The sequence below is a fragment of the Alosa alosa genome, chromosome 17 (genome assembly GCF_017589495.1).
Source record: "Alosa alosa isolate M-15738 ecotype Scorff River chromosome 17, AALO_Geno_1.1, whole genome shotgun sequence".
Taxonomy (NCBI): domain Eukaryota; kingdom Metazoa; phylum Chordata; class Actinopteri; order Clupeiformes; family Clupeidae; genus Alosa; species Alosa alosa.
In genome coordinates, this window is record NC_063205.1 from 8,112,994 (window position 1) to 8,133,303 (window position 20,310).

Below are 20,310 nucleotides of genomic sequence, written 5' to 3' on the forward strand. Positions count from 1 at the left end.
AACTCCACACTATATTAAGATAGAAAAAAGTAGTGAAGAAAATATCATACCTGCACATAAAGCAAATAACACAGGAGAAAACCTGTATAAAACTCCATGTATTTAAACCAATTTACAAATACAAAAAGAATTTGGTACGAGCACATAAGCTCGTACTATGACCAAAAACGTTTACAGTGGATACATGTTAAGGGGGGCAGGAGAAAAAAAAAAAATACCTTCAATAGTTTTTTGTTTGTCTTTTTTCTTTTCTTCTACAAAAATGACATGAGATATATTATTCCATACTCTTTCAGCCAGCAAAATGAGTTCTACAAGGTTTTAAAATACAAAAAAAAGGGAAAAAGGAAAAAAAAAAAAAAAAAAAAAAAATCACAGTTCCACAAAAACTGTCCCTCCCCACCCACCCCCGAACTTTACAGCATCAGTACCTTTGCAGAAATATTTACAGGGTTTACGTACATTCATCCACTGCTGAGTATAGAATCACATTTCATACAAGTAACCAGGGATCATAAAAAAAATACAAACAAAAAACTCCCCTAAGTGAACCTACCAAAGTAATGCTATTATTCCACAGAGTGACTCCTCCAGTGGCTGCAGCGGCATGAAAGAGAATTTATCTTCTTTTTTTATACTTATTCACAAGTATTTACAAGATTTTTTACTCATTTAATCATATTGGTATTTATTTCAATAATAAATAAGTGAAAATATAATCGGCTCAAGTAAGAAAAAAACCAAGCTATCAAGTTCTAAAGAAAACAATCTAGCCAGTCGTCCACCTGCGACCTACCCCCTTTACCCCGTTCCCCACCCATCCCGTGCCCCCCCCCCCACCACCACCCTGCATTCACGCCAGAGCCAGAACCTTAACTGGGCCGCCACTCATCCAGGATTAGAAAAAAATGTGCTCGTATCTGGAGACAAGGAGTAGAAAGGTGGCTTGATTGGAGAGTGAGGAGCAGGTGGCTGGTTTCTGAGTGGCTGGTGGAAGACCCCATGGCAGTTTGTGTTTTTTTTTTTTTTTTTTCCTGTTTTGTTTTTGTGGGTGTGGGCAGGAGGGAGGGAAGAGATGGGTGTGATTGTAGGGGTGGTCCAAGCAAACTGAGAACTGAAATGGAAGGGGGGGGCCTTGGGAAGCTTTGCCCAACGTGGCCACCATGAGACTTGTTCGCCAGCACTATGGGAAGTGTGGTTTTCCTCTTTTTTTCTTTAAATTCTTTTTTTTTTGGGAATTCAGCTTGGCTCAAGCCTGTAGGGTGTGAGTCAGTTCGTAAAGGCATTTGGCAAGCGTCGTGGAGACTTCCATGTTGCTGAGCGCCAGGACCGACAGGTGGCACTCATGTCGTTTTACCAACCTACAAATAAACAAGTGTCAGAATGGAATCTCACATGTATACCTTCACACCTAAATGATTTAAATTTCAGTCCTTTTTCATGTTACCAATGTGCAAATGATGAAATAATTTTAGTTATTAGTTTTTATTTTAGTATTAACTGCATTCTCTTACCTTCGCCCATCGTCTGAATACTTTGCGACGTTCTTTAATGTTAAGGCAGCAGTTAGTCGTATGTGTTTGGTCATTGGTCCCTCTTTGTCATCCTGAGTAAAGAAAGAATTATCAAATTAATCACAAACATATAAATGAATGTTATCAGAGGTCTGTGAGGGGCACCGTGGTGATACGTACAGTAAAGTCTCTGAAGACCAGGTTCCGTGACCCCCTGCGTAGTGCCATGAGGGCGGCACTGGGGTGATTGACGATAGCTTTCTGTGCTCTTGGGGTCGGACTGCTGGCAGCCACTGGTGGAGACCTGTAGAGAAACAGCAGCAATCTCTCAGTCGGCAAGTTCATTTAAGCTCCCTTGGGGGACTGCTGAAGTGTTAACCCTGGGGTGCTGGAAACCAGGAGAGCCATGAACATTAACAAGCGCACATGGTTTATTACAAGAACCAGACATTGCAAAAAGACGGGCTGACACTGATGCCGTCACACAGCACTGGTTTCTGAAAGGGATTATCCTGTCGAAAAGCAATCATTTGGAATGCTCTGCTGACAAGGGCTAATAAATGTTGAGAAATCAATTTTCTTTACACGACTCGGCTTTTTAAATCCGACTTCACTCAGATCATTTATTATTCTGACTGGACAGTAAAAATTCACCCATTTTTGTTACAGCTTTCAAATTCACCTAGACTAATCACATGCTTAATGACTTGAACACACAATGGCAATATACTTTCATTCTCATTGCACCAAGATTAAAATGGACAAAACATTTGGACAGGAAGCAGGGCAGTGGGGTACATACTTGGAAGTGTTCTGATTGCCGCCTTGCCTCTGCTCCTCCAGTTTCAGGCCAGCGATTAGAGCGTCCCTTGAGCAGTGCTTGTCCTGTGGACAGCCGTAACCAATACGTTTAGAGGGCAAATCTGAAGACTGACTGAAATCTAGGCCATCAAGCCTTTAGAAGGAATGTGAACGGGCAACAGACTGCAGGAAAATAATTGAAAGTGACAGAAGAAAACCAGTGACATAGTATGATGAGGTGAACTTGCCTGTAAGTGAGTGATGAAGGACAGTCTTTGCCGTGAGAAGGGTTCACAGCCTTCCCAGAGGCATTGCCCAGGGTACACCTCCTTCCCGCCATGTTGAGTGGCGGCATGGTAGAACACCTGAGATGGTGTCTCAAACCACCTGCGGAAGATATGGTGGAAGGTCAGGGAGAGCATGGTCATATAACAGCCCCTTAAAATAGCTTTAAGGCAGGGGAAAAAACATCAGGAGGATCCACCATCTCATCCACAGGGATTGAAGCCAAAAAGATAAAAAACAGAAAACATTTTCTACAGGCCAAAGTCAACAGGCCACAACCAGGGTTGTTTAGGGGTTGTGTGTGTTGATAGCTCACTCTAACAAGCTGACAACAATGAATTTAGGCCATCAACTATCAACATGTATTTTGTACCACATGCCCCTGAAGAAACACATATTTCTCTTGGTTTCCATAGCGGTCATGATCTAAATCGACTGATATCCGCCACAGCGACTGAAAACTTAAATCCCTGCATCCACCCACCGTTTACAGGATTGCCAGAGACACTTGAAGTTCTGGCCAGGTTTCCGGGCCTGCTCCTGGGGTACCGCTGTGGCCTGTGGGCCTTCCAGAGACGGACTGGGACTGCCACTGCTGCCCTGCAGGGGCTGGGGCACCGCGGGGGCCACGGGCATAGCTGCCGACACCGACTGCTGAAGAACCACAAAACAACACCAGACAGTTGAAGACCGACCTCAGTTGCAGGGTCACAGTCTCATTCAGCGGTTTGAAACCTCTGGGGTGTTGTAGCCCACATGCTGAATCTAGGCAATGGAATTTAAGACTTGACAAGAAATCTTTGAGAGTTAAATGAGCCTTTTCAAATGGGTTTTGCAGAGTGATTCATATTGGCTTACACAATAAGGTAGTCAGACTGGTCACAAGGCAACTTCCTGAGTAGCCAGGCCAGTAACCTGGCTCTTCATTTAGAAATATTAAGAGTGCCAGTAGTGATGCAATTATAATGATGCAATATAAAAGTTGTTGGAAAGTTCAGAAAAATGTGGCACAAACGTGCAACAAATGATTATCTTGGCAGGAGAACGGATTAATTTCACAATGCTACTTTCTGCCAGATATGTACTTTCTATCGTGACCTACATCGCCTTAGTTTAAACACGTTAACACTGAGGGGGGCAAGTACTGAGAAGTCAACTCCCTGAGTAAAATCCACTGTGATTAATGATCAACAACAGTCCCTACAACTGGCAAAGTCAGCCCAAATCCATACAATTTCAGTTTCATTTGTTTGATTTGATAAACAAGTTTGCTAAATTTATACTTGTGTCTTTTAGTAGCTGGCAACTGGAGCCATCTGTTAAACTGCACATAATTTATGTACATGCCAACTACCAGAAGCGGCACCCCCTTTCCTCAAATCATGAAAACAAATAAGCAGAGGCATGGCATCTAGGAAAGCACCAAACCACCACATCAGCACTCCAAGCTGTGATCTCAGAGGGCTCAGAACAAAATGAATAACTAATCCAACACAGAAACACACAGACACTGGCCACAAGGGTTAAGTCCCTTTGAAAGTTGGGGGAATTCACATCATCTGAGGCATAGGCTACGTACAGTAGTTAAGTCACTTCATTTGTGCTGAAGAACATTTTCCTGCGTACTGATGCTTCAAAGCTTTGGTTCGGTCTTGTTCCTATAGGCTGCCTACAGAGTCTACCTTCTATTCACTACTGTTTCAAGTACCCATGAAACAGAGGTAGGACTGAGGACAATTCCTATCCGTATCAGAAAAACTGCTCTAGGGCAGGACACTATTGCTGTTATTTTGAATAAAAAGAAGCCAAAATAGAAACCATGAGTTCTAATTACACAAGAACGCATTGATAATTGAGCTAGGCCATCCCTAGCTGGCACTAAATTTTAAAAAATGGCGTGTGTGGTAACTGTCAGTGTTAGTGAAAGCAACAAGGCTGAGCGCAACAGTAGGAATAAGGTATGTATGTGTTTGTGTGCATGTGTTTGTGTGCGTGTGTTTGTGTGCATGTGTGTTTGTGTGTGTGTGTGTGCATGTGTGTGTGTGCGTATGTATGTGTGTGTGTGTGTGCACGCATGTGTGTGTGCGTGTGCGTGTGCGTCAGCCATACCTGAGGGAGCGTGTCCTGCTGTGTCAAGGCGCCGGGCTTCTGCTGCGCTGCGTTCTCTATTGCTACTTTTGCTACTGTGCTTGGGTCGGCCCCGGCCGGTACGGCCACCATGGTGGCGCTGTGGCCGGCGTTGTTGGGGTCGCTGATGGTGACTATCCGCACGCCCACTTTGCTGGGGATGCCGGACTGGGGCCCCCACTCCCCGTCTTCAGCCGGCCGCTTGAGCGCCCGGCTCTCGTTAGCTCCGTTTGCTGGCTGCTGTGGCTGGGGTTGGGACTGGACCTCCGACCCCTGGGGAGGCAAGATGGGGGGCGAGTGGTGGTGGTGGTGGTGGTGGTGGTGGTGGTGGTGGGGTTGCTGGAGGCGCAGGTGGGGCGTGGGAGCGTCATAGTTCTGGCCCGAGGGCCCGTTGGAGATCTCGGACGCCATGGACCAAGGCCTTGGGGTCTGGCCCGCCACGCCGGCCGGGCTCTGCTTTGGCAGTGTCCTGCTGAGGTTGAGGAAGAGAGTCCGCACCAGGCGCCGCGCCGTGCCCTCTGGGGGCCACCTCCCCGTTCCCCACGTGTTTGGAAGCTTTGTGATTTGGAATGTTTTTGCCGAGGTGGGCGCCAGGGCCCGCGGCGTCCCCCCGGTCGAAATCGCAAACCCCGTTGACCAGGAGCTTTCGGGGGTCCGGAGTCGGACCGGCGGGGCTCAGCTTCCCGGCGCTGGCGGCGTCGGCGGCCTCCGTGGCGGGCCCGTTGAGAGCCTGTGCGACCTGAGCACCGGCCAGCTGGCTGTTCCCTGAGTTGTACGGAGGTAGACTCGAGTCGACGCACTTCCTCCCGTTGAGCAGCTTGGCTCCTCCAGGGCCCTGGGGCTCCGCCGCGTCCCCGTTGCTGGTTTTGGCGCCCTCGCCCAGGGAGGAGTTCTCCACCACCTCGATCTTGCGCTCGTGGACGTGAAGCCCCGTGGCGTCTTTGGCCTCCTCCTCCTTTTGGCAGATAATCTTGTCCGCCCGGAACGGCGGCACAGAGACGGGCGGCGTGGCCCCTGCGGGGGGCTGAGGTGAGGTCACGGGCTGCACCTGGACCCCGAGCGCGCTGGGCGGGGCTCCGCTGACGGGCAGGCCCGTCTGCGTCGTCAGCGGCGACGGCACGCCCTGGGCAACCCCGGTGGCGGGGAAGCCCGCGTTTGGCACTACCGTGAACGTGACCTGGTTGGCGGGCGTACCTTGGAGGATGGTGGCCGGGCTGCTGGTGGAGATGAGCTGGTGGCCAGGCAGGAGCTGCAGGCTGGAGATGGGGACAGTCTGTACGGCACTGGGCGACGGCAGCGGGCTTTGGACCAGCTGCACGTTGAGCTGCTGGGGCTGCTGCTGCTGCGGCTGGGCCATGCTCTGGCCGCCGCCACTGCTGCTGCTGCTGCTGGACACCTTGTAGACCACCTGCGGACTGGGTGCCCGCGTGCTGCTGGGGGGAGGGACCTGCGGCGCGGGGAGGATGAGTTTCCCTCCGGGAGTGGAGGGCCCGCGCTTCGGAAGCAGTAACTGTTTGATCAGGCTGGACTCCGTGGAGGTAGGCTGGCCGGGAGGCGGGGGGTACGTCTGGAGGTGCTGCTGCTGCTGCTGGCGCTTGACGGAGAGCATCTGACTGACCGTGGGAGGGGGGCCCTGGCCCGGGTGCGAGGGCGAGCTCACGACCTGGGGCAGAGGGCTGGAGGTTGGGGGGCAGTGCGAGGGCGGAGGGGTAGAGGTGCTGGGAGGCTGCCCGGCCAGCTGGATGGTCTGGGCCGTGGGCATGCCAGAGGGGTTGGTCAGCACTATCTGGTGGATGGCCGGGGCGAACGCTGGGTTTGGCTGGGGGTTGGGGCTGACGATGACCACGTTTTGCTGCGGTGGCGTCTGCTGCTGCAGAGCCTGCTGCTGGGGTTGCTGCTGCTGAGGGCAGCTGCTGCTGCTGCTGCTGGGTTGGGTGCAGGCTTCGGGGCGATGTTCTGGAAGGTGACCCTGGAGCCCTGCGCGTTCTGGACGCCAGCAACCGTGAACACCTGCCCGCCGGCCACTATCGAGGCCGAGCTGACGAACTGCGGCGGCGAGGCCAGGACCACCGACGACTCCTGGGAGGCGCCGGCGCCGCCGGGCTGGGGCAGGCGCTGCTGACCGGCGCCCGGAGGAACCACGCCCTGGACCCGTCCGGCGAAGACGTGGTGGGCCTGCGGGGGGGGGCCCTGCTGGAAGAGCGTGACAGGAGCGTGGTGCAGCAGCTGCTGCGGGGGCGCCATGGCGGCCGGGAGCCCGCCGTGGTTGGGCATGGTGGGCGGCACCGACGCCGTGGGGATGGAGCTCTGGATCATGGCCGTCTTGACCATGTCGCCGGGACGCGGTGGCATGGGTGCGACGGCGGGGCTCGGCGACTGCTGGGGCAGGCCGGGCGGGTTGGCCGGCGGGAAGCGTGGAGAAACGGTCATGGCTGGTGGTGGGTGCGAGTGTGGCGCTGCCTGCACGGCGTAGGCCAACTGCGGCGCTGCCTGGCTGGCTGTAGGGCTGGGGACAGGTGCCCGCACAAACTGCCCACCCATGCCAGGGTGGAGGCCTGAGACGGGAGATAAAATGACAAAAAAAAAAAAAAAAAAAACCTCATGAAGGAAAACAAAAATGCTAATTTCTGACTGGAAGTCAGAGAGAACTAGTCTCTCATAGCACTTCACACTGCATCCAAATGGCCTTAAGTCTACATGCATTTACCATAGACTGTATAAATGAGTGGACAAACTCTCCGTGGCATTACCTGAAGAGTGGGTATGAAGCTTGAAATAGAAGGGCCATGGGCGCAGCCATGTTTGTTATGCCAGCTGATGTAAGCTCACAGGCTAATAAGCAACTTATAAATCACATCAGATATTATTGTTTGTTAGTATTGTTACAATAACTGTATTATTGCATAGCACAGTGTCTACTTATTGCTAACTTCCGAAAAATCTCAGTGATAAAAAAGTCTAACATAATATTTACGCTCTTTCTTTAGGTGTTTCTCTTTTCAAACGTTCAGCTCATTCATATTAAATGCAATTTAACTTGAATATACCATTTACAACAGGTGATTCACAAAGCTGTCATGAACAGGGGAACTACTGGTCCAAAACCATTTGTGCACCAGGATGTAAGTATATCCATTTCTGCTGTGAACTTGGACATGGTTGCATGGGGGTCTATGGAAATCGACTCACTCTTGGAGCCTGCCCTTGATGGACATTTAAGGTACTGCAGTCTTTTTTAAACTTCCTTGTTGGATTCATTGTTTGGCATCACATTTTGCCAATTGGTATTTACACTTGGTAATTTCCTGCCTTACCTGTTGGGGGCGCCTGTGGGTGTTCTGAGGGGGCTTCGTGCTTGGTCACGGCCACAGGGCTGGGCTGCTGCTGATAGTATAGCTGGATGGGGAGGGGGATGGATCGCCTCCGAATCCCAACCACGTGGATCTGCGCCTGGGTATTCATCTTGCCATCGTCCATGCGTTTAACCGCGTGATTAGGGAAGATTGTCCTGGTGTGTAAAGAGGCACAGCTTTTTAGTCAGTCAGTGCTTTAGCCAAAGACATGTGGAGATATTGGAAAAACAAATGCTTTCCTATAACTAACCAGTGAAACCACCTGTCTGATTAACTATGCCTCTCCACTTCCATGTTGTGACTGTTTGACATGTAGAGCATTTGGTTACAACAATGTATTTGCATACCCATGTGTGCAGAGATAACTTTTCATAGAAAGAGTAGACAAAGCCTTACGCACAAGCAGTGTCACTCTCAGTTGAGTTTGATTTAGGCAAGAAACAGGCACACCACAGTTTAATTCATGAGTCCAAATATTCACTTCATCTACAGATAATCTTGTGCCACTAAAAAAATGCATACTGTGTGCAGATTGCTGTTGCAAACAGACACTGTGGTCAGGCTATTCAACTGCTAAAGGGTTAGAGGTGCAGACTCTGCCTCTGACTTTACCTCAAGCACTTGTAGAAGCCAGAGGAGGTGAGAATCCCGCTGCGGGCCATCTTGCTGCAGGTGGCCAGGTACTCAGAGTACATCTCGGACCTCGACACCGAGCCCTCCATGTTCACTTCAAAGTGAGCATTCAGCCTGTGGACCAAGCAGTGCACATTACAAAGTTATCTGGACACATGAACATTTAACATATATTTAACGTACATGACTTAGCTGTGTGCGATATATATCGTCTAAGAGGTCATAATATCGCGATTGTTGTTTTAACGATGAGCAAACTGACATTGTAGAGTATTTAAATTACTTTGAAAAAAAACACTTGAAAATATGCACTGAAACCCGATACATTCATTAAATCAGGAAGTGCGTTCAGCAGAAGTGGGAACAGAAGCCTTTGGCTGCAGCAGAGCAAGTCACATGATTGGCTCCATGTGGTCACACGCAGTTAATGTTTATTTTTTTGTGCCTTCAGTTCAAGTGGCATTGATGAGTTAATCAGTCATGTTTTTTTCCTACTCAGTATGATACGGCCAGAAAAGTATTTTGATTGCCAGTTGTTTCGTTATTGTATACAAAGAATTATTCATATGTAAACCTCTGTTAATAGACTTCGCTCTAAATATTTACTTTTATCAAATGTGCCAACCGTTACCATCTCTCTAGATTAGAATGTCTCATATATATTAGCCCCAAGCTAACGCATTCATTTCAATTCTGTTTACACTTGTTGGCTAATGCTACATGATTGCTCTTAAACGTTGAATGTAATCGATGGTAATAACTGAGATATGTCTTCTTAGTTTTACAGTGAATCCTAGGTAAAAGTTTGAAAGGAACTTCAGCTGCAGACTCTCTTGGGAAACTTCTCTATTTGCTCATCTCAGTGGGGACAGAATTGGAAATGTGTCAGAGTGACAAAGCATTGGTTGATTTGGTTGAAAGGTCACATGTTATTGATTATTATAGTAATAATGCTATGCATAAATAATGAGCTGTGAGTAACTCAAACTTTTAAAAACACATTTTTAAAGGATATTGACCAATTATCGTTATTGTCAAAAAATCACAGAAAATATTGAGATATTATTTTTTTGTCCATATTGCACACACCCCTATCATGACTGAACTGCTTTAACATCAAACAGTAAAATGTTAGCCTTCCAAATGGGAACAAAAGTATTGATCTAAAGATCTAAAATACTACTACACCTACTATTTGAATGCTACTGTATCAGTTACTGCCAGTAAACACTAATCATAACTGTGTCAGACAATAACAAACAAACATTTTTTTTTTTCCCTCAAGCTAATGTGTTGAATGTAAACTACTCACCACTGAAGGGTGAACTTCTCCCCATCTAACTCCACAATACCAGGAGGAGTAGACTGAACAGGGACTCTTGGTGCTGTGAAAAGTGAACAAGATGAAAAATGAAAGATTAACAAATGCATGGATGGTACAAAAAGGTTGTTAATTATTCAACTTTCTCTGCACATCTCCGTTTAATATGCCAACTTGCACACTCCAAGTCCAATCACTATGATCTTGCTGAGCTAGGCAAAAATTACACCCTTGTTTGTACAGAGTGCAATACTACATTGTGTCCATCAGGTGGCAGTGCTAAAGCAATGATGAAATTTGCCAACACTTTTCCCATGCATGAGACTGCCAATGATGACATAAGACCTACCATCATGAGTCAGGCCTACATGGGGGTTTACCAGTCACACTCACCTGGTCCAGGTGGGCCCTGCATGGGGGGAGGGACGTGCTCGACGAGCTGTGGCCGCACCTCTGCCACTTGGCTGCTGGACGCCTGGTGCTCGATGAGCTTGACAGCAGTCAGGGCGTCGGGGCCAAACGTGTGCAGATCAATGGACACTAGCCGTACAAGCAGGTCTGTAATGGACAAAACGTATGTTTTACAAAAAAAAAAAAAAAAATACAACTTGCAAACGCCCAAAGGACCATTAACCGGTCAAATTTATTAACTTAATCAAAAGAAAATTAAATCAAGTAAAGTCATCTTCAGAGGAGCTGCAGGGAACCTTCAAATGGTCCAACTAACAACTGGCCCTGCACAGGGGACTGCAACGGAGCAGTAATTTATTATGTCTGGCCAGGCGTGCCTTAGAAACGGAGGTCGGGATAATTAATTCCCCAAAGACAGCGAGGGAGAGTCAATTAAGCTTCAACTCAAGCAGCCGTAAGGTGCATTAAAACAGAATCGCTAAGAGGCAGGTCATTCACATGGTGAAAACCGTGAAAAAAAAAAAAAAAAAAAACTCAATAAAGACTAGTAAAAAAAAATCCATCAGAGACTAAAATATCCAGGTGATGCCACCCTCGGCGACCACTTTGCATGAGTCACTACGCATAAGCATTTTCTCCCACATAACTAGACATCTAGACATGCGAGACTGCTATTTCTAGGGTGGCCATTTTAAAGTGCTTTCATCATGCTATGACCTTTAGGGAGAAAAAAAAAACAAAACAAAAAAAAACTGCACATAAACACATCCCTCATAAACATAAACACATAAACACATCCCTCATAAACATAAACACATAAACACATCCCTCATAAACATAAACACATCCCTCATAAACATAAACACATCCCTCATGTGGCACCACAGAGGAGAGCTGGGGGTAGCCTCTGATGTCCGAGCCTGAGACGGCACCCATTGGACCAAGCTCAGCTATGGGTTACCATGACGACGTACCTATACTCCTCTCCACGGAGGAAATCTTGGAGCAGGTGACCTCGCCGAGCTCGGTGAGCTGGTAGAGCACCTCGAGGGAGGAGATAAGGAGCATGACGTCGGGCAAGGTGAGCAGGCTGATCACTTCGCGGTACGAGTCCTGGTCCACGTACTCGCAGATCAGCACGCCGTTGTCCTCCGCCTTGCTCAGGTTACCCAGGATCTCCATTGCTGAGGGAAGGGAAGAAAAACAACCAGGAGAGTCGGGTCAGGACTATTGATGACTTGGGGTGACTTTAACGCGTCCATAGGAAATATTATCTCCGCTTTCTTACAAGCCCTTCCTGAAACATTACAGAGAGCGCCACGTTATGATGGATACTGACCTCTCATTTTCAGGAAGCGGTCCCTGGACATCAAGCATTTGGTGATGGTGTGGAACATCAGGTGGGTTGTCCGAAAATCCACTGGATCAAGCTGGAGCTAGAGTGGGAAGAAATAAAACAAGGTTAGAAAAAGTCTAAAAGCCTTCTACATGCCAGGCCAACTGAAGCGCAGCGTCTAAAAAAACGAATTAAAAAAAATACACCTTGACTATCAGTGGCAAACACCCTCTAACCATTCAGGTTCAGAATAAATAGAGTGTGTGGGTGGACAGGCTCTTCCCTCCCAGGTCGTACCGGCCAGTGAAGTACACAGTACAAAGTTACAAGGATACTTATATATAAAAAAAAAAAAAAAAAAAAAAAAAAAAAAAACTCATACACACTGCAATTCAAAAACTATCAGTTTACACAGAGCCCTCAGTGCCACAGAGATCAGAGATGCAGCCTTCCATTGCATTGGAGCCCAAACCAAACAACCTCACGCTAACACTCAACCCTCCTCACCACCCAGGTGATCTGAAACCAGACTCAGGCACTTAGACCTTCTGACTGCCAGGCCAAATCCGTTTTACTTTTTTTTTTTTTGGCATACCCAGATTGCATTCAGGTTGAAAAAAATGGACTCTTGCTAATTGGATCTAAACAATATTTTGGAGGTGGTTGGGAATGTGACTCCAATCAGATTACAACAGATGAGTCTCAGTCAAGACACTCCAGCCACTGAAATTGCAAAACCGTCTATTCAGTCACTTGCAACGAAACGCATAACGACGGCAAATCCTTTTCTCGTGCAACCATGTTGGGCAGCTGTGTCACCAGCGTCTCTACATAGTTATGGCTACATCACTGCCAGAGCAGTCAATGCCCTTAGGTCAGTGAGAACTGGACACACAAAGCTGACCTCATCGCTTGTACGTAACAAGTGTCACAATCTCAAGCCTCAAAAGACCGGAACTGATTTGCCTCCAGTCGGAGCACAGCCAGAAATGAGGCTACCTCAATGAGGCAAGAGTGGTAGACAGCCATAAGCGCTGCTTAACTTCCCTACACTGAAACACCAAACTGGGTGGGCGTATGGGCCACACACACAGCTCCACCACATACACATTGCATCCAACGAGTCTCCTTCCCCCTCTTTCTGTCGAGCCCTCCTTCGCCATCTCTTACCTCTCCGGCAACGTTGCCCAGCGTGTCGAGGCCCAGCTGCCGCAGCGAGACGAAGGTGCAGTGGGCGCAGAGCAGCAGGAAGCGCAGGCAGGTGCGGTTGGTGGCCAGCAGCTTGACGTTGGCCTCCTCGAAGGACAGGTTGCGCAGGATGAGCGCCACCTGCAGCACGCGCTGGCCCTCGGCGTCGCCCAGCCCCGGGGCACGCGCTGGGTGGAAGAGCACCTCCTGCCGCCCCGCCGCTCCTCCACGTGCTCCATGTCTGAGAGGAGGAGGAGGAGGGAGGAGGAGGAGGAGGAGGAGGAGGAGGAGGAGGGAGAGGAGGAGAAGGAAAGAATAAACTTGATCATGAGCCTTCAAGCTGTAACGATCTTCTTTAAAAACAATGTTAGGAAGATGTAGTGCAATTCTGCCAAAAGAGTCAAATTACACCCCTCCCTTCCAGGCATCGTGTTGATTGGCTGTTTGCTTCCTACTTACCACAGAGTCCACAGAACAGACAGCTTGAGGACAGTGAGGAGTAATTTGCTGACTTTGACTAATGTGGATTATTAGATTAGTGTATTGGTGCGCTAGTGTATTAGATAAGAAATACAGAATGTACCTTTAAATTCTAATGTTGGCTTCCCTATTCTTACAGTAAATTTAGCACCTCATATGAAGTTTTGAGGAAAGGAACAAAATATTATTTTTTGACCCAAGAATACATACCTGGTGAGGTGGTGTTTCTGTTGTCCGAGATGAGATCTCGTACTTCGGTGTCCTCTATGACATCCTTCCAGAACTGTGGAAGACAGAACATTCAGATAGAGTCTAGCAGGAGAAAATCTACAAAAACACAATCCCCTGACAATATGGCTTTTTCACAAATGCAAAAAGCAAAGGGCTGATATAAATCATTAAAAATACATGTTTTCCTGCTGTTTGCTGGTTTATCTCACCTTGTTAAAGTCCCGAGACGTCTTCTCCTTCCAATCCATCCCAAACACGGCAGAGAAGCTCCCTAACGCTGCATAAGAAAAGCACACACACATACACACTAGAGTCAAAAAAAGGGTGTGTGCTCATCAAAACAACGCACACATTTAATTGTTAATTAAGAACATGGGCACTGTTGCATGACTCCTGACAAAGTACGAGCTAATTCATCAGTTTGGTGCTGCTGCTTTTAAACACCTTTTCAACCCTGCTGCCAGGCAGGCAGGTATTTATTCTAATGCCTGCCTACATCTATCAAGCAAATACTGCCAGAAAACTCCAACCAACTCAGATACAGCCAAACGAGACAGCAAACTAGGACAAGGCCCTTGTTGCAGGAACAAGCAGAGCAGGCGGTAGTGCTCAGTATGCTTGTCCATCTCTTTAAATCACCTCCCTGCAAAACACATTTCTGCTGCAAACAGACAAGCGGAGGCACGCGGCCGAGTTCGGCGGTTCAGGCCGATGACGGCGCTAAGAGGAACTTCCAGTGAGAAAGCGAGCCCATCGCGCACCTGCGCTACTCTTTGGGCTCTTCTGCTTCTGCTCACCCTCGCAGTTTCCACATCTGTGAGGTAGTCAGCTGGCTGTTGCGAGTGAAATCCACACAGTGGGTAATTCTGTGAATGTGGTCTACCTGTCTGCCAACAGACTCCCACTCAGGGGTCAGAGCCGAGGGAGAGAGAGGGGAGAGAGAGAAAGAGAGAAAGTGTGGGGGGGGAGGATGGCCCTAATCAATCAGGCCCCTAACAAGGCTCTTATTTAAAGAAGGTAGTGGGGCAAGCGTCCTCCCGTTTTGGATGTTTTGGTGTTTAATTACAACACGCATGGCTGTGGAGTGCAGATGCTCACGCTGCCCTTTGGAAGGTCAACCGCGGCAGCTTCCACGTACTGTAAGTGTCCTATATTCCCCGGGATGGAAATAGCCTCGCTTAAACAGCACGAGCCAATGCCCACAGACATAGACACACACACACACACACACTGTGAGCGCAGCAGCAATGGTGCGAGGTCCCATTCAGACACACATTAGAGATTCTCACGCCTGACTGCTTAGCCATTCAGCGCCTCAACACACGGCCCCGAAAAGCGAAACAAATAAACACGGCAAGCGTTCACAGCTGAAGGCCGACACACCGGCTTGTGTTCAGTCAGTTCAGTGAGCAGCAGCGGCAGCATGAGGTGTAGCTGTGTGCTGCTGCATGTCAACAATCACCGACAGCGTGTTCAGTTTTGTAGCCAACGGGGGCTATTGAGCATACAGTGGGAGAGCTGGTCTAGCAGCAAGTATTTCACTGGGTGCTAATCGATAACAAGTATGCCGTCGCCACTAGGAATGTAGGAATGTGGCTCTGTGCGAGGAGAATCCTGGGTGGAACAGTGCAGCGCGTAATTGCGCACACACACACACGCACGCCTGGCAACGGGGGGAAACCTCAGGCACTGGCAGCAGCAGAGCGGGCAAGTTGCTAGCCGCTCGCACAGGTGCACAGGAAACCGGCTTTCTCTGACGGGCGCTCCGAGCGCCGACTCCCACCACCAGCAGCAGCGCATGTCAAAGAGACAGGAGGATCAAAACACGGCAACTGGAGCAACAGCAGCGGCAGGCAGGCAGGCAGGTGGGCGCCAGCACCTGTTGGCCGTGACAGGAACACCGACACACAAAACACGAGAGTATGCACCGGGGCCACCGGCTCACACACAAATACACGGAGCTGGCCTCAGTTCGCACGGCAAATACACAGCCAGCCATTCCCATAGGGAAACCAGACTCGCAACTCTCCCACGGTGGCAACCAACTGCTGGCTTTAAAGAGCACCTCAGCACTGCAGCGGGGGAACACGGAATGCAATCGCAGTAAAGGAAAGGGCAGCCGTGATATTTTCACAGGAAGGGGGGGAAATAAAAGGGGAAAAGGGCATTTGCTGTTGCTCAGCAGGGGGAATTGAGCATATGTTATGGTTATTAGAACATGTGAGGCTAGATCTGTAAAACCACAACAAATACTGCTCGTGATGCGTTCATGCGGAGGTTTTAACACGTACATTTCCCATAGACTTTTTGGCCCTGAAAACTGAGCGTGTGACTAGTAAACCAGAACCTACAAAATAGCCTCCACTTCAAGAAAACTATGAGCAGCTCTCCTGGAAAGAAAAGAAAAAAAAAAAAAAAAAAAAAAAAAAAAAAAAAAAAAAGATGCACTTTGCATTCACATCTCATATTTCTTCCTTGCAGTGCATGAAGTGCAGTGACTGCAGAAAAGTATCCCAAGACTAAAGTCACACAATGCAGCTTGTAGCATACAAAACAAACAAAGCTTGTAGAGTGGATAATGCAATATCAGAAGACATGTAATCCACTGCACAGAACACACACCAGTCGTTTGCAGTAGGCTGTGCTCTATGTGCATTTGGTTGGAACAAACATTACAGTTGGAGTGATTAAGTACAGCCTGCACTCTGTGCAATCAGCAGCACCTGCTCCCATTCAAACCGGGGATAACCGACTCAATCTACCTGGGAGGTAGGACCCCAGGATCTCCATGGAAACAGAGGGCTTCCAGTAACAAAACCACAACACTCAGCCAAGCAGACAGACGAGGGTATACATTGGGATTTGCATAAGCACTACACACGCCCGCGCACACACACGCATGCATGCACGTGACGTACTGGGTTAAAAAAAGAAATCGTTTATGTATGAAACTCACAGTATGTGTGTGGTGCTGTCTATGCAAATCCATCCCAAAAACACCAACACAAACACATACAGGGTCAAATAAAAAGCTGCCAAAGTACATAACGGTTGTGACAGGGTCATAAACACGAGGGAGGATGCACTGGAGGGTGCTCTGGAGGGTGCTATAAGCAATATCATCCATTAAGGTGCACACACACAGTATTTCTCCAGATATTCTAGCATTCTGTCCATCTAATGTTCTTTTCATGGCATTCAGTTCATTCTCTCTTCTGTTCCATCATGACTGCCAGCAAAGATCAACAAATCACATGCAGCACTTACTAAAAGTCCTGCATGCCATGTACAAACATATGGGTTTGTGTATGAGCACATGTTTGTGGTTTACACATTGACTATACACCACCATATCATGGCCTTGTGGTGTAAGTGTGTGTGTAATTCAGTGTTGAGTATGTGCCTGTATAAAAGACTTTGACCGTGAGATGCACCTATTGAGAATCCTCATCTTGAGGACTATCTGTGTGTGCTTTTATGTGTGTGTGTGTGTGTGTGTGTGTGTGTGTGTGTGTGTGTGTGTGTGTCGTGTATATGAGTGTGAGTGTGTGTGTGTGTGTGCATGTATATGAGTGTGAGTGTGTGTGTGTGCGTGTATATGAGTGTGAGTGTGTGTGTGTGTGTGTGTGTGTGGGGCATGTAGGGGGCTGTACGTACAGTCGTCGAAGACCCCCGTATGGGCCAGCAGCAGCGTGACCAGCTTGGGCTCCTTCTCCAGCTGCATGGCGTGCTTGCTCTCGTTGGACAGCAGCGTGCACACGTTGATGGCAAAGTCCACCTCGTTGGGCAGGCCCGACAGCAGGGACAGCACCAGCTTGTTGTAGTCGGACGGCGCCACAAAGTCCGTGGACAAGCCATAGCTTTGGCGGAGATAGTCTGCAAGGCATAGAGAAAAGGAAAACAATAAGACCATTTGTCAAGCGCAATACAATTTAACACACCTGGGAATGCCCCGGCTACTGTGCTGTGCTGATACTGTGTGCTGTGCTGAGGTGTGAGCATCCCTGAAGCTGGGGACGGGACTGACACAGCAGGGGTGCTGAGAGCACACGGACAGGAAAACAAGCTGGACTTGTGGGAGGGGGGCAGCATGTTGTGGTGTGCTCAAGTCTGACTAAGAGCCTTGAGTGCGCTGTATGATATTACTCTCCTTCACAGCGGCAGGGTTTTAGCCCGAATGTGTCAGTCAGCGCGGTGGTCGGCGGTGGAACGTGGCCAGCGGTGAGGGGGGGAGGCAGCGCCAAGCCTTGGGGGAGAGAGTAGTAACTCGCCGTCGGTCAGGAGACAGATTGTGAAAGCTCTACAGGAGCGTGAGAGGCACTGAGAGCGTGCTCCCTCAGCGGTGTAGGAGACACTTTGGTGGGAGACAGACAGACTGTGTGTGTGTGTGTGTGTGTGTGTGTGTGTGTGTGTGAGTGAGTTTGGGGATGGGAGCGTGTGTGCAGAGGCTACTACAACGCGTGGCCGTTTCTGGTGAATAGCCGCCACAGCTGAAACGGCAAAGCGTTTTCAAATGTCCGCATATGAAAAGAAGTAGCAACGCTGCAAGTCTGCAGTGTGCAGGGCAGGCAAGCCCCTCTCTCTCCCTCTCCCGCTCTCCCTCTCGTTCTCTCTCCCTCTCTCTCCCTCTCGTTCTCTCTCCCTCTCTGTTCTCTTCTCTCCCGCTCTCTCGTTCTCTCTCCCGCTCTCTCGTTCTCTCTCCCGCCCTCACTCTGTCTCTCTCACATACACACACACGTGCGAGTGGAGGCCTCCCCGTGGCCCCCCGCACTCCGTGGTGGTGGCACAGAGTGTAAGTGAGCTGGCCCAGCTCCAAACCCGTCCTGACCCAACACGGAGCCATGGCTACGCACTATTACACATCTTGTGGTGAGTCACTAGCGCACACACACACACACACACACACACACACACACACACACACACGTTTGCCTTTTCCTCACCACCAAACTGGGGAAACACACTTTTGACTCTGCCAGAGTGACACCACAGTGCTTGCACACGCACACACACACACACACACACACACACACACACACAGTGAGGGCTGTCAGACGGTATTCTGCTTTTGAAATGGTAAGAGCAATTCACAAGGAAAAAAAAAAAAAAAAAAAAAAAAACAACACACTACATTCTAATGATGCAGCACTGTTCTATCACCAGTTCAGTTTCCAATGCTGAAGTACCCCGACTTTAGCCAGTGTAAGTGGAAAGTGAACCGATTCTGAAAAGAAAACTGTCCAGAATCTAGAACACTAGGGCTACCCTTCCCAGTAGTCAGCAATTCCCTCAGTTCTCTCAGTCACCTCTTCATCTAGTAGTTGCTCCAGCAAAACACAATCACCTAATGCCCGTTGAACACTACTCAAACTTTGGGCAAACACTTGCTTAAAACACAAGTGTGTCTATATTTAGACCTCATAGGTGTGCATAGTCCTGGTGGTTGTAATTGAGCTATACTAGATACTGACTAATAATCTTTTAGTTAAAATGATAAATTGAATCTTAGACATGAAATTGCAGTTTGTGGCCTAAATTAAACTTATCATAGCATATTTTATGGCATCTGGTAGCTGCCGAGGCCTGACCATATTTGAATAGACCCTTTCATCAATAAAAACAAAAACAATGCTTGAACGTTCTATTTGGGCCCCAATCTACTTCCTCTGCATTAAGATAACATATGGAATGTTAAAAAGGAAGTCTTGTGGGGCCAACTATGATGCTGATAATGGAACTCTCTCGAAAGGGTCCATAGACCATTGCTGGTTTTGAGTGAATTCCAGCACCACTTTCAAGGAATTTGACCGCTGGCTCTGCTTTAGTCGGCTGGACAGCGGAAATAGGCGGTCTACTAGCTGAAGCAGACCGCTATCCTTTGTGGACGTAAGCAAAGCAAGTGGTTGCACAGTTTACACCTACGCCAATCCCTTTTTCATCTTTATATGCATCTGAGAGACAGACAGACACAGGGCTGGTCAGTTGTGAAATGGGTCAGCCATGCAGCCTGCTGCCACACAGCGGGCGAAGAGCAATTGAGGTAACCAAAGTGCCTTGGCTGTGTCCCTAAGCCTTACACAGAGCAAGATTGCACTATTGTTGGGCGGAGCTCAGGCCAAGCGCATTAAGGCCTTGGCGTTCTTTTCCTGCAAATTCCTGACATTAAAGGAAACTCTGCGGGATCAAACAGGGTCAAACAGAAGCCTTTGAATGTGGTCATGCGTCTCGGTGCTCCATACACCAACCTCAGACAAGTGCAAATGTTCCTAAGGGCTTCTAGCAGCCCCCTAAATTGTTACCCAATCAATATTTCATGCACTCTTGCTTAGAAAGACGCTTGGCAGGGTTGATGGCGGAGCGAGGCCTGTTCATTTGTCCTAACGGCGTGTGGTTAGCAGACAATACCACTAGCCTTTCAGACGTGTTTACGCTCCGCAAGAACGCCGACAGGTGTCAGACAAGTGAAAGAAACAGCTGGCACAATTCCAGTTCTGCAAGTCATTTATTTACACTGACTGGTGGGAAATTCATGCATTAAGCTGTTGATACTGACATCTTGCCTTTCAAAAAAAAAAAAAAAAAAAAAAAAGAAAAGTCACTTTCAGTTGGGCCACAGGCATTTCAGTTGAA

The 20,310-nt window shown here is 48.5% G+C and overlaps 1 protein-coding gene across 1 annotated transcript in view; it reads right to left on the reverse strand.

Annotated features, from left to right (window-relative positions):
- Window positions 1-1,131: 1,131 nt before the first annotated feature.
- Window positions 1,132-20,310, reverse strand: part of arid2 (AT rich interactive domain 2 (ARID, RFX-like)) — a 30,127-nt gene continuing 10,948 nt past the window's right edge. Inside the window, 19 exon segments of the mRNA XM_048268790.1 lie at window positions 1,132-1,361; window positions 1,515-1,606; window positions 1,695-1,818; window positions 2,317-2,399; window positions 2,564-2,702; window positions 3,085-3,254; window positions 4,710-5,137; window positions 5,169-6,615; window positions 6,618-7,282; window positions 8,042-8,235; window positions 8,693-8,827; window positions 10,026-10,098; window positions 10,428-10,592; window positions 11,420-11,629; window positions 11,785-11,881; window positions 12,952-13,193; window positions 13,660-13,732; window positions 13,890-13,957; window positions 17,338-17,556. Of these exon segments, the coding sequence (XP_048124747.1) occupies window positions 1,250-1,361; window positions 1,515-1,606; window positions 1,695-1,818; window positions 2,317-2,399; window positions 2,564-2,702; window positions 3,085-3,254; window positions 4,710-5,137; window positions 5,169-6,615; window positions 6,618-7,282; window positions 8,042-8,235; window positions 8,693-8,827; window positions 10,026-10,098; window positions 10,428-10,592; window positions 11,420-11,629; window positions 11,785-11,881; window positions 12,952-13,193; window positions 13,660-13,732; window positions 13,890-13,957; window positions 17,338-17,556 (4,736 nt within the window). The 3' untranslated portion in view covers window positions 1,132-1,249.